The sequence below is a fragment of the Bradysia coprophila genome, chromosome II (assembly GCF_014529535.1).
Source record: "Bradysia coprophila strain Holo2 chromosome II, BU_Bcop_v1, whole genome shotgun sequence".
Taxonomy (NCBI): Eukaryota; Metazoa; Arthropoda; class Insecta; order Diptera; family Sciaridae; genus Bradysia; species Bradysia coprophila.
Window position 1 is genome coordinate 5,874,669 of NC_050735.1, and position 14,965 is coordinate 5,889,633.

Below are 14,965 nucleotides of genomic sequence, written 5' to 3' on the forward strand. Positions count from 1 at the left end.
AATGATTTTGAAAACTAAAATAAAATGACAAATTTGACCCACTATACGTATATACTAACTGTATGTAACTGTCCTGGCAACATTATGGCTATACACCACTATATACAGGATATATGTTGGAATATGCAATTTATATATTCATCTAGTGATCCTAAGGATACTTAAATGTAAATTATAATCGTGTTAGCTAATCATTCGTTCTGTTGCAGTCATTAAATAAACATCAAAATTATTCTTTCTTAACAATTCGTCTTTCACTGTGGGATATCTTTTGATCCAAGATCTGAGACTTCCAACAATATGCACTTAGCTATAGTTATAGCGTGACTGTATTCAACTATATATTGAGTATATACTTATACAGCCTATATACAGCCTATATACAGCCTATATACAGCCTATATACAGCCTATATACAGCCTATATACAGCCTATATACAGCCTATATACAGCCTATATACAGCCTATATACAGCCTATATACAGCCTATATACAGCCTATATACAGCCTATATACAGCCTATATACAGCCTATATACAGCCTATATACAGCCTATATACAGCCTATATACAGCCTATATACAGCCTATATACAGCCTATATACAGCCTATATACAACAAATCAACAATTACAAGACGCAAAATCAGACAACAAAAAACATCAAATTACACCAAAATTCAAAGACATCTCACAGAAACCAATAACAATAGACTTAAGAACATAGCAGCACACATACTAAGACAGTAACCAACACAGTAAAAAAATAACTTCACTATTTCCTCTACCTACGACTACTATAGCCGAAACAGAGCGAAAAAAAATCACCGAAAAAGTATATAAAAGGACAATAGTATGCAATGGTATCAGGTAATCAGACATCCAATTCCCTCCCGATGACCCACAAGCGTGTACACTGTGTAAAGTTTGCTGTTTTTCAAATTGCTGCTCGAAGTTCAAATAAAATCTTTGTAAGTCGAGTTAGTTTAAGGTCACAATTTTGAGCGTAATTAATTAATTAAAAAATTAGTAGACTGCTAACATACAGCTAAATACTATACTGTCTATACACAGCTAAATACCGACTATATACAGCTAACTGACTTCAGCTTCAGATCAGAAGAACGAACCCATCACATTTTACGACTAAACATGTAAACGAGGCACATTGACATCTTGCACTAAACACTTTGCAAAAACTTTCAAAAAATTCTATAAAAAAAAGAATTTGCATGGTCACTGGTCATCCGTCGCGCTATATAATATAGACGGTTGCAATAAAATGTACGCAAATGTAAATGCGATTTTTCGTACAGTTGACAAGGCCTTGAATCAATCAATTTGTATACTTCCCATCCCATCGAACGATTTTATAAATTGGATTTTTTCCGGTTTTTTTCTATTTATATTTTTGCAATATTTTTACATTTTTTGTTTATTCCGTTTTCCAACTTTGTTTTGTTTATGACATCAATTTTTTGCTTCAAACAACAACATTACATGGATGGTTAGAGTTATTTTTATGACATTTCTGCTCAAATTGCCCGTTAGGCTGGAATGATTAAATTTTAACAAACAAAGTTTTGTTATGATACCATTTTGAGGTTTTGTTTGTTTGCAGCTGTTCTTTTTATGATGTGTTTGTAACTGTTAAAAACCGTTCAAATTGTTTATTAACAACTTTCCGAGTTAACTTTGCGTGTAACATTAAAACATAGTTTAAAACTTATTCAATTTTCATAGTTTAAATTTGCGTTCCTTTGAAAGCAACTTTTTTATTTCAGCAGGCAGAAGATAAACGTTACCTGAGTGATTCATTTATTCCAAGCAAAACAAAACAACAAAATTTACTTTCAAAACACTATGAACCAATCGTCGAATGTTAAGTCATTCGAAATATTCATACAACATTATTACTATGAACATTCCAAAGGAATAAAAAAAAATTCAGGGCGATCCAATGGACGAAAAAAAAAAGGTTTTTATTGGAAATTCTGACACAATGGAATGTCGTCTTTCATTCTGAGAATGTTTCCCAGCTTCAATTTAAGCGATTTTTTCGTTCATTCATCGACCGTAATCGGGTGTTATAAGACTTTTGGTGTGATACATATAAACTTCAGCGAATATAATGTCATACCAAATCCAAGTTATTATTTTGTCATTCCATTCTGAAATAGGATTGTTGCGGGTGGTCACATTTAATAATATTTGATGTTAATAATTCCATGAATTAATTTTTGGCAAGATTATTTCACAAGATGGTTTTGATGATGTGATATGGGTACGTCGGTCGTGGTTTTCTTTGTAGTCTGCATATAGTTTAGCTATATTACAAAATCTTTGTTCTTATTAAATATGCACAACTTGATCTGTCTGCAGTTGACGACCACAATACGACAAATATAAGCTTTCATGCATTTAGGTTACAAAAAGTCAGGTTTTTATCCCTAGTCTTGGAAATAACTGTTACATGCTTTTCAAATCTATTTTTTTGTTTTCCCTAGGTGTGTAATAAGCCACTTTCGACCCTAGGGAAAACAAAACCATGTAAACGCTTGCTTGTCATGACAAAATTCATTTTCATACCTTGGGCATAAATTACGGAATTTTTATCGTAATTTAGGCTCTCAGCATGAAACGTTGTATACGTATCTGTTGTGAACGGTATATTTTAGGCACTTTCGCTTGTCCCGAGAAATTGCCTAAAATATACCGTCCACAACAGATCCGTAAATAAATAAAATTTGTTAAAAATTTTGTTTGTATTTAGTGCCAGTATCTCATAACTTAACTGCCAAAATAAAGAACGACCAGCAAAATTCTCAATGTTAAGGTAAAAGCAATAGTTATCTACATAACAAGGGATAAAAAGTTGAAAAGCAGAGTTTTCGTGTGAATTTTGTTGATCCGAGTTGAAGCCGACTTTTCAACTTTTTATCCCGAGTTATGTATTGGATTTTACATGCTTTTGAAATCTAAACCAAATTTCTTGTTTTCACTATGTGTGTAACAAGCCACTTTAAACAATGACAACAATTTTGACAATTGAAATTCAATTGTCAAAAACCAAACTCGATCATTTTATTTTGCTTTCATTTTATAAACAAATCTATTACTTCTTTTGATTGAAGTGTTTTTGTGATTTGTATGGAAAATCTTTCACTTCATTGATCATAACATTCATTTTACTATTTTTAAAATGCAATAGCCTAACAGATAACATAGCTCAATACAGATGTAAGAAAGTAAAACTCAAGAATTTAAGAACAAGTATGTAAGGAGGCTAAAACCTCATACGTACACTTTCTCACTTTTATTGAAACTGGATGTTACCATGAAGTTAATGGGTGCATTTAACCTGACTTCTGAAGGATATTACAAAATATATGAATCTTTTTCGCTATCAAAACTACCTGCTTTCGAAACTTTAATAAAATCCATTGTTTAACTCTTCAATGTCGTTTGTTTATTTTGTTCAGCTATTGATGATCTACACTTGCTAAATACCCATCAACTGTTCACACTTGAATATCAGATCCAATTTTATTCAAAGCATTTTAACCTCTAACTGTCTCAGCATGATTATTACAGATGATTGCTAAAAGATCCGATTTTGTTTTTGCTGCTCCAATTGCAAGCCAAACTGAAAACATGTTTACGTCTCATTCATACGCCGTACGCATAATACCAATGAAATTCATTCACCTCTCCACACCGAAATGATTTTCTGAACCAGAGCGGCCTCAGGCATTGTATATTTGTTTGAATACTCGCGTGGAGTATATTCAAAGTATGCGAAGCAAACGAAAAAAAAAAGAAGTAATGCATACCAAGACAAGATCACCTCCGTGTATGTTTGCTCATTTCTTTTTACCGATCGATATTATATTATATACAATGCATTGAATTGAATTGGTTTTTTTTCCTTGGTATAAACATAAATTTTGCTTTTTGTATAACTTGTTATTCAACGAAAGTTGTCTCGAACACAAGCCAGTATAACCAGAGCATGTTACTCTGAAGCCAATACGAAATTCAGTTCGAAAAGTCTTTTTAAATAAACAAGTTGCATTCTTTTGCTAGTCACACAATATACGTGCTATCCGTTTTTATATATACGTCCAAAAAAAAGCAATAGAAATAATAATACGAAAGAAAATAAGAGTTCCAATTTAAACATTACATAAGAACCCACAGTGGCACGAACCAAAAATGGTAATTTGATTTTCGAACATTTCTCTTTCATTTAAGTTTCTAATGAAACTTCCGATTTGTGTGATTTATTGCCCGCTTTATTGCTTCCATTCCAGAAATATTTAATTGTGCTAATTTTCTTGGGAATCGTTATTGAATCGATGATTGTTACTGGTCAACGTTCGAATTCGAACAGCGATAATGTATACGACGAACCATCCGCCACAGTGAAGGCTGACGACAGCACCATAGGATACAGACGTCCAACGAACAATTTCAATGGACGCTTCAAGAAAGTGCTCAAAGTGAAGAAGGAACGACCGAACCTAGAACCGATACCGGTTGGCAAACGATTAAATCGTACGCCGAACAGTGAAGACAGTGTGTCAGCTAGTTCAAATAAAAATTCGTTCACGGTCAGTAATTACGATGATAATGATGACTATTTCTCGCGACGACGTGCACGATTTCTTTTCAGACAGCGAGTCGGAAAGTAGTGTAAATGTATAAAATGCACCTTTAATGTTCAATTCGAATTGATTAAACTTTATACGTTTGCTTTAAAAACCATTTTGTTTTCTTTCTTTTTCATTTTCCATTGTGTAAAAAAGTGTGTGGTACCGTTTGAGGTTTGAGCATCCAATGAAACAATAGCATCGACTCGAGTATAAATTATATTACTCATAGCTGATTGTTATTTTTCGATTTTAAAAGCACAAAACAATATAACCAAGTCAATAAATTATTTCTTGTTTTTGTTTTTTGAAGAAATTTAAAATATTTCGAACTGGTTGTGGTTATGGAAGATTACGTAAACGGAGTATAAGGTGTATATAAACTTATGACGGACTTATACAATAATGTCAAGGTCAATACAGCAAATTTAATTATATATCGATGATATTTTGGAATAATGTACTTATAATTGCGTTAAAAAGCAATTCCAGTGTAAAGCTTGGCCACGCTTTTAAATGCGAAATTTAATTGCTATAGTGAAAGGTGGAAAAAGTTTAAATGAAAAAAACATATTTATTAGTGGTGCTACTCTTTTGAAAAATAGCCTACCATTGCCTTTGTTTGGGAAATTGATTTCCCATTTCCCCTTTCTTTCTTTCCTTTAAAATAGTTTTGTTTGTTAACGATAACCATTGTTCTATTTTTAATTGCTGCAAAGATTCAGACGTGACTGAATTCTTTTTAATTTAATTTAATTTAATTTATTCCCTTGACTGAACGTCATGGGTCTTACGGATGATAAACACTCTAAAATGCTCGCTATTACGATTGGAAATGCATGATCAAAAGCCTGTACATATGAAAATGTTTCCCACACTTTGTTCATTCCTTGATAACACGATAACTTGAGTAATCCAAAACGGATTTCCAAAAACTTTTTTTATTCGACGAGGACTGAAATTCCTGACAACCATCTTTGAGACCAGAGCGAAGCGAGTGCTGTAATATATACACGAGCTTCATTTTTGTTCAAGAGTTAAGCAAGAAATATTTTCAACGCTTTTTATAGGAGACAATAACAAGTAACATTCGTAAAGATTGAATTAGAAAATCATCCAGTCAAGGGACCTGACCCACACTGAGGCCTAGTCGATGATGTATGGATTTGTTTGTCTTATTTTTGCTGATGCTAACAAATTTCAAATTTTTCAAACTTGAATTTTCAAAAAAAAGGCACTACATGGCCTACCGAATCAGTTTTCCAACTGAGACGAAGTCATTTATATATGTTTTTTACATGATTTTGTTTTCACTAGCGTCGAAAGTGACTTATTACACACCCAGAAAATTGTTTTTGGTTCAAAAGCATGTAAAATCCATTACATAACACGGGATAAAAGGTGAAAAGTCTCGTGTGTTTCACGAAAACTCTACTTTTCAACTTTTTATCCCTTGTTATGTAAATAACAAATAAACCCTCCAATATAAAAAGCAAAGATAATTCATTTCGTGTGTCAGTGAGGTTATTTAGTGGGGTTGGATGATGTGATCGAAGGCCGAAAAAGTGCATTTTCGTCGCTGATCGAAAAGTTGATTTTTTTTGTGCTAGTCGTACGAGTTGAAGTCAAACTTTTCGATCGTAGTGGCCGTGACGAAACACATCAAATTATGTACTCAGGCGCAGAAACTATTTTTGTTGCCCTGGCTCTGATTTGTTTATGGCGCGGGACGTGGCATATGGTTAGTAGATGTTTGGGCCAATTGCCATCGTGTGAAAAAAATAAAGTTTTTTGAGATAAGAAAAATCTTTGATTCGGACCTGGTGTGATATTTTCCTTAAGTCCATGTGGACCGTTAGTCTCCTACATACTAGCTCACACGTGTCATTAGTCTTCAGCACACTATTCGCCCGCGCTGAAAATTATTTCTTTGATTTTGATTTTGAAATCTGAAAGCAATTTTGCCTTCACACAGGTTGTCAATGAGAAGATGTGATCATTAGAACAATGGAAAAATTTGACTACATCGGTGGACTTCTCGACTACCTCTACTTCCACAAATTAACTAAAAGATGAAATTGATCAGCGCGTCAAGACCACATTACCCAGTATCTATTCTTTTTATCTGCTGTTACCATTGGCTATGAGTGGTTGATAATGTTGTGTGATATTTTTTTGATTCTAGGGTTCAATACTTTTGTAAGTACTTAGAAATGACTCCATCAATATGAAAAATGGGGCCGATTTCGGTAGTTAAACTGTTTTTCAAAAGAATCCCTCTAAGCCATTTTAACTGGAATGAACAATTCACTTCTTAAAATAAACAAAAAAAAACATTTTCGGATTGATTTTCATATAATGAACACATTTTTCTTTTTTATTTCACATAAAACATGGACTGGACGACATGTTGAACTATAACTCAAATAGGATAGGATATATATATAATATGTCCTTGATGTCGTTCATATACAAGGAAGGTTGGGAAGGCAATGACGTGGTAGTCAACGGGATACTATGATATTGGATTTGGAATGTTTCAATATGTCGGTAGACGGGGAAGACGTGTCCTACAAAATGCAAAAGTAATAAAACATTCAACAAGAAGAATTGGAAAGAGTTACGTGATTTCACAGTTTTTTTTTTAATCTTCATCCGTGCTGCCATTGTCATGAACATGGCAAGTAAAACTACCTTATAATCAAGTATCTATTCGTCGAATATATATCGTACTAATTATAGAGGATGGTGGAGGGTGGTCTGTTACTTCGAAGTTACACAAATCCCACAAACCATTGCTGTGTATCTTATTGAAATCGTGCTGTAATTCGAATAGAATGATGGCTTGTAACGGTATACTTGTAATCTTTTTTAACGAGCAAGAGATACATCATTAAAAAGGAAAAAAGGACGAAGAAGAGAATCGACACAATAATAGAACAACCAATGTTCAAAGATTGTATCCTTATTTACGGTATCTCCACGACATCATGTAACTTTCAACCGACGACTTCAATAGAACCAGTGAGCCCGGTTTATTTTTTTTTTGATTCAGTCCTGTACAAATATGAAATTGATATGGGTATTCACTGGCCACCTGTAACCAATGTTATCAAAACTTGTGAAAAATTGTTTAATAAATTATTCTACATATATACCCATTTTGTCTTAACCGTGTGAACATTGTTTATGAGTCATAGTTTCAAATACGAACACATAGAGAAGGTTTAACAGGTAAATATATTGTGGATATTGGGCGTATACCTTCCTCAAAGGACATTAAATTTTCTAAGAGTTTACTTAATGATACAAAATGTTCGTATTTCATGTCGTCGTCGTTACGAAAGTTTTGAGAAACCTTTTCATTTTAGGTTGGTGCGAAAGGACATTTCAAATTATACTAGATTTGTTTACGATTGAAAATAATAAGGAGTTTCATTTTATTTCAAAGTTAGTTTTTCTTATATGCACTGTCTGGTGTAGCATTTGGCAAAGCTACACGATACAATGTGATTGTTAATAGTTGTTCTTCCTCTTTCAAAATGATCTGAAGTTTTAGTCTTCTACATCAGGCATGAGCGCCGCCGAAAATAAGCCGCCGATCAAGCCGCCGCCGGCCATTTTTGAGCAAGCCGCGCCGCAGCCGAGCCGGTGCCAAAAACACGGCTCAAGCCGGCTTGAAACGGCTGGAAAATGAAATAAAGATTTCGAAAGGTGAATGGGTGAAATAATTTTTAAAACCGAGATTCCTGTTGATCCTAAGCAGCTCAAGTACTTTTTGATTTTTTTTTTACAAAATTAAGAAAATTTTGAAAATTTTCTTGAATTTTCATGAATTTTCCAGAATGGTATATTACGTTCTCGCTTCTAAGTTTGTTGTTTTGGTATGACCTTTGCGGAACGAGCCAAAGGCGCACAATCAGTTAATTCACAAATTTGAGAAAACTTTATCGATCTTTGCGAATTTTCTCGACTTTTTTTCCTTTTCAATTTTTACTTGATTTTCGTGAGCTTTCGATTTCTTACCGAAAACCATTTTCTTAATGAGTTAAATGAGTGTACCGGAGCATGATTTTCCATTTAGTTCAAGTTTTGAGGCAATAAAACTTGACGTGTTAGTGAACCTTAGACTTAGAGACTTGCTTGTAACAAGACCAGTTCCACTTGCACTTTGAACAACCTAATCTACCTACATTTTCGCTTTCCGTACAATTTCATTTTCATGCTTACTAGTTCATTTTCCATGAATTTATCTAAACGTTTTTATTTTGAAAAAAAGTAAAAAGGAACCTCCAGCCGAGCCGTTTTCATTTTTTTTCGGCTAGCCGCCGCTGAGGTTTCTCCGTCGGCGCTCATGCCTGTTCTACATGTCGTCGATCGGAATGCAAAAAACGAATAATTAAAGTACATTAAAAGTAGTCCAAATTCAGTCTATTATAGCGCATGAAGTGACATGGTCTTAGCTTTAAGTGATTGAAGAAAACTATGAGGAAATCGATCGGACGATATTTTTGTCAAAGCTTCGATTTATTCTCGCTGTTACTTTCTGTTTAAATTAAGAAGAAAATCTCTCCACCTGCAATATTATTTTGCCGAGGTCAAACACCGTATATCACTATGTTGGAAACCAATCAACTTGCGGTGCTAAGTAGGTTAGAATTGTATTAATTCTGAAAACATGGAATTCGGACTAACTTCTAAAATTCCAAAACCCTCTATCCACTATACTATTAGCACATATTCAAAATACATACAAAAACAGCACACATCAACGTAATACCAGATGGCAACTGTGTACCGACAATGGTACCTTCCATTAACGTTCTTAACGTACCAGTTGAACCGAAAATTGCATTTTAAATCAATCATGATGATGAGTACGGCAAACAAACTTAATTAAATATTCGAAATGGCTGTCGGAAAAGTAATTTAAAATATGCCCCGAGCATTAGGCAGCTGAAAAAGCTCTAAAAGCTAATTATCACACCATTGAATTACTATGAAACATAACGCTCTTATGTTATACTGTACTTGCCTTGTTTAACGGTTCAATGTGAAACTAGATATTCCTCTATGCACAGAATATGAACTCATGAACTTTGAAAACCACGGATCCCGGAAAAGATTATTATAACGAAGATGTAATTAGTATAGAGAGTTTTATTGGCAAATCAAGTTAATTAATTCACTTTTCCATAAAAAAAAAACAAATCGAGCGATAGAAACTCGTCCTTAATTGCTATAACCGAGGCTATAACGGTAACAAGCTTAACGATGTATATCTGACAAATGAACTCTGAACGTACATTACTTTGTATCAAAACTATGTGAGGAACATAATTGCATTCCATCTGTATCAATCAAACATGTTCATCGAAATGGGAACAAACGAACTTCCATGTAAAAGTTGCTCCAATTAGAGTTCCACTATGAAAAAGCTTTACGAACTTGATTTTGAAGGATGGACAGTTAACAAACGTTGCAAATTGCAGAGTCTGATTATACACGCCCATTAGATGTAAAATAGTTTCAGGTCATGGACTGAACATATGAAAAGGTTGTCACTTTTCCGCTATTTTTTATGGATCAAATAGGTATCCACTTTGACTAAAAAGACCTGAAAATGTGTCAATGATTTCCATTCGTTCGAAACTTCAGGTGACAGGTGAAAAATGTACGAGAAATTGATTTTTTTAATTTAAATTTTTCATTGCAAGCCTTTTGAACCGAAATCGCTTCTAATGAACGGTACACATTTTAACAGAATACTGTGAGAATAAAAAATCCAATTTCCGTAACGCGTTCAATCCATTATCACTTGAAGTAAAAATTGTTCAGATATCTCTGGTCGAACTGGTTGCTTTGCCATGTTAACAACTCAAGTTTCCATCCATAGAAGCTATCAGTGTGCAGACGTACATATTCGATGTCAAGTAGTTGTAATGTGTTCCAACTATTTCTGAAATAGCTGTGAACACCATAAGAGTCTTATTTCAAAGGGAAGATGCATTCTAGTGTAAAGTTGTGTGTGTTATTGTCAGATTGCACTGAAAGGTATGGCATGCGAGGTGTTTTGAATTTTGAATTAGCATAAATGTTTGCGTAGCTGCAATGCACACAACATGGTAAAACTGGGTAAATTCAAAACAATTTTGTTGAAAACAACTTTAAATGGTTAGTCACTGTATGGGAATATATTTTGCACATATACACACAGAGATCGTAATTCTAACTGAAATCCTGAATTTTTATCGGCAACTATGCAAATGTGAAATTGAAATTCGAAAATTTTTACGCGAAATACATGAAAATTTATTACATCACTAAACAAGCAGAATGCATGCTTGCTCCATAAAAGAGAATCGTAAATTACAAAAAGAAAATGAGTTTTCTTATCATCTTTGTAATTTTCTTTTTATATATTGCAAAGAACAAAAAAAAGTCTGGAGTCGATGTTCTTCCGCTATATGTGAGACTCTGATGGGTGAAAATAAAAAATTTTGAATAGAAATTTACGACATGACATGAACGTTATTGCATCTCGGGTGCATCATCCATTAAGAGGCTTATGTAAAGTATGAACCTACAGGTAATATTGAATTGATTTCAATATTACAACATCAATAAATATTTTAATAATTTTCCATTAAACCAATATCTCTAACGTCAAATTATTGGATGGATCTAATACTCATAAATGAACTGTTATGACAGCCGAGGGGCTTATCTGATTCAGTTCGTTTTTCATTTTTAATGGATTTTTTTTGTTTCACATTGTAGGTACTTAATGCAAAACTGGGGAACAAAAGCATTAAATTAAATAAAATTTCTCCGAAACTAAAGAATCTTTCTGAAAAGTTCGCTCTGTTCTCGAAAGTATGATTCAATACACAGCTCTGCTTCTAGCATGAACATAAGAAATACTTGGAGGTTTCTGCTATCAAAATAGGCGTTGCATTTTCTCGTAAAGATAGGCTCGTGGTCGGGGGAGCAAATACTGGGACAGGTGCTATTGGTGAAGGAAATAGTATGCCAATCGAGATGCTAATAAAAGGAATTATGAAAAAGATGCCAATAGAAGTAGGTGGGACATAGCTTGCTTGCATCAAGGCTGTATACTGTGGGGAGGTCACGCAGACCGCCATTTTATTAGATACGCGGGAACACACCACTTCTGATGACTTTACATATACAAAAAATTCACCACATCATCAATACGACGAGAATCATCAGAGTAGGTGAATTTTTGTATGAAATCGGCCATTTTATCATCAACTGTGGTGTGTAACCCGCGTATCTGTATCTGCGTGACCTCCCCAAAGTATACAGCCTTGGCTTGCATAAATTCCCTCTCGGGTTTCATCCAAAACATGTCACACTTTTCCTGGCCAGTTTCGATCCAATTTAAATACATGAGAAAGCTACACTCAAAGCTGGCGTGGACTTTAATTTTCCATCAATAAAAGGTACATAGCTGGCATAAGTATCCCAATTATTCAAGTTTTTTTTTTCTGCACCGACATTTCGCTAGTACTTCACATTCTCTTATAAATTCTCTTATATACATGCTACATGCGTCGAAAACCGTACTTTTCATGCTTCAAGCACGTCTTTCGACGCCCTTAGTATGTAATAGTAGATTACATACTTGTGCGGAAAATCGTTGTTTTGAAGAGTGTGAAGGTTGTATGCTGAGCCGAATACGAAGTATACAACCACACGAGTCAAAACAACGATTTCCGCACAATTATGTATCTTATTTTACCTTTTAAGTGCGGCTAAAGTGAATTTTTCCCCCCGCGAAAAATGAATTACGAAAACCGTACTTTTCATGTTTCAAACACTTCTTTTGAAGCACTCAGCATGTATAAAATCCATTACATAACTCGGGATAAAAATGAAAAGTCTCGTTTTCCTGTGTTTATTGACCTCGGATCAACAAAACAGTATTATTTCTATTCGAGGACTTTTCTGTTTGTGGAAAATTGAATTTTTCTATGTGAAAGCTTTTGTGTGTGACAAAACTATTTTATTTTTTCCAGCTTGATACAATTTCTGTGAATCTTTAAAGGGTATCTCATTCAAAATTACATCTTATCCCCAAGCTTCTGCTACTTCATTGTTCTAGAACCTCTTAAGTTCTACACTTTTTTGACTGAAGTTATTCAAAATTAGGGGATATCATGTATGACTATGAAAACTCGTGTTTTTTTGCGACACCTGTCTCTGGACATGTACCAGTGGTCGGATACCTTCTCATTCTTTTCATTCATAAAAAATTTAACAATGATACGTGTCCGGTTACTGGTACATTTTACAATAATAAAAGAAAAGTTTGAATAATGGTTCTATCTAACTTTCTTGTAACTTTTTAGTTCAAAGCTCAATTATAATTTTTTTTTGTTCGCTTCACGTCGTTATCGTTATAACATACATTTTATTTGTTTGATCTAGATGGGCAGTATTTTACCTTTCTACGGCCTTTTATCTTTTGAAGAAGAACTCTTTATTAAAATATTTGTTTTCTGATGATCCACCTGCCCAACGAACGAATATTTGATTTTTCATCTAGTGTAGTGAGGTTGCAAAAAGTTTGATTTCACCAACGCACTTCAAGCAAAAGTGCTTCGAGTGACAGCTGCCAAATAGAGTACTATTTTGTAAGAAAAATTTTCCACTCATGCGTTTAAAATATCTCAAAAGCATAATGAGGAATGAAATCTACATCCAAATAAAATCTACAAATTATGACATAAAATGTCTTGTGAGGTATGCCTCACAGAAGAAGAATTTTGTCTAACAAAATTTGTCAGGACGACAGGTAAACATTTTTAAATCAATTTAAAATCATTCGGGTGATTGTTTTTTGCCAAAAGTCTGTTTTTTTGTGATAGTAGTTAACAACGACCTTTCATAGGAATAATAGTTTTCTTCACACGTGGTCCTCGCATCCGGCTCGTGCTAGAAACCAAAACGCTACACAGCCCTTCGACATAAGTTAAGAACAGAGAGATGTTAATAGAGTAGTGGAGAGTTATGCACTCACCGTCACAAATAATCGTCAAATTCCCAAACAAACAAAAAACGGTTTATGCATATCATATGACGACTGGGACTTCGTTTCAACGGATAGAGCGAATATGTCGAATGGCAACTGGTTTTTTGATAGAGAATTGAATACATTTTACATGACTAGGGATAAAAAGACGAAAAGTAGAGTTTTCATGTGAATTTTGTTGATCCGAGACGAAGCCGAAGTCAATAAACACACTAAAACGAGACTTTTCATTTTTATCCCGAATTATGTAATGAATTTTACATGCTGAGGGCTTCGAAAGAAGTGCTTGACACGGTGGGGCTGAACGAACTTTAAATAAACATGTCGACTTCCATCTCGGTTCTTTTCATAGCTGAGTTAGGGGAGGCGTGTACTATCCAACGGCACATGTTGCAGGCGCAACCGCTGAGCCGTTTTTGAGAACTAGGAATATCGTCGCCTGGCTCCGCGGAAGTTACTGGACCAGTGTTTGAAACTGGAATCTGTAGAGGGATAAATTCTAAGAACAACCATGTAAAAATTACTGCTCTCGGTCATTTGGTCGCAGAGCAATAGAAGGTGAAAGTCGAAAATTCCACCTCTTTAAGAGGTGATGCCTCCTCGACGAAATTCTCGATTCAGCACTTTAATATCGTTTCTAGACAAGGTTAATGTGCTCTTTCGAATAACAATAAAAAAAATTTGAAAGTGGTCTCTTTTATATAAATAAAATATTCCAACCGGCAAGGTATGGGAGTAGCCAAAGTTCACCGAGGGTAGCAAAAAAGTGACTTTTCTGAAAATGTACCAAAAGAGACCACTTTCAAAAAAAATTATTGCCATTCGAAAGAGCACATTAACCTTGTATAGAAACGCTATTAAAGTGCTGAATCGAGAACTTCGTCGAGGAGGCATTACCTCTTGAAGACCAAATGACCGAGAGCAATAATTTTTACATGGTTGTTCTTAGAATTTATCCCTCCACCGATTCCAGTTTCAAACACTGGTCCAGCAACTTCCGCGGAGCCAGGCGACGATATGCCTAGTTCTCAGAAACGGCTCAGCGGTTGCGCCTGCAACATGTGCCGTTGGATAGTACACGCCTCCCCTAACTCAGCTATGAAAAGAACCGAGATGTAAGTCGACATGTTTATTTAAAGTTCGTTCAGCCCCACCGTGTTGAAACATGAAAAGTAGTGTTTTCGACGCATGTAGCATGTAAAATACTATTCTCTCGACCAAATTCAAAATCATTCGACATATTCCCTCTATCCGTCGA

At 34.5% G+C, this 14,965-nt stretch overlaps 2 protein-coding genes and 1 long non-coding RNA gene across 3 annotated transcripts in view; 1 reads left to right on the forward strand and 2 right to left on the reverse strand.

Annotated features, from left to right (window-relative positions):
• The window catches only part of LOC119069183 (odorant receptor 94b-like), a 416,993-nt gene that overhangs the window by 178,664 nt on the left and 223,364 nt on the right, over positions 1-14,965 (reverse strand). The gene's annotated exons all lie outside the window — the stretch shown is intronic.
• LOC119069473 overlaps positions 1-14,965 on the reverse strand; it is a 57,760-nt gene that overhangs the window by 22,629 nt on the left and 20,166 nt on the right. The window lies entirely within an intron of this gene.
• Positions 3,970-4,939, forward strand: LOC119069426. The gene is made up of 2 exons (XM_037173481.1): positions 3,970-4,215; positions 4,311-4,939. Exons 1-2 carry the CDS (start codon positions 4,213-4,215, stop codon positions 4,689-4,691), a joined length of 384 nt encoding a protein of 127 aa, XP_037029376.1. The 5' UTR covers positions 3,970-4,212; the 3' UTR covers positions 4,692-4,939.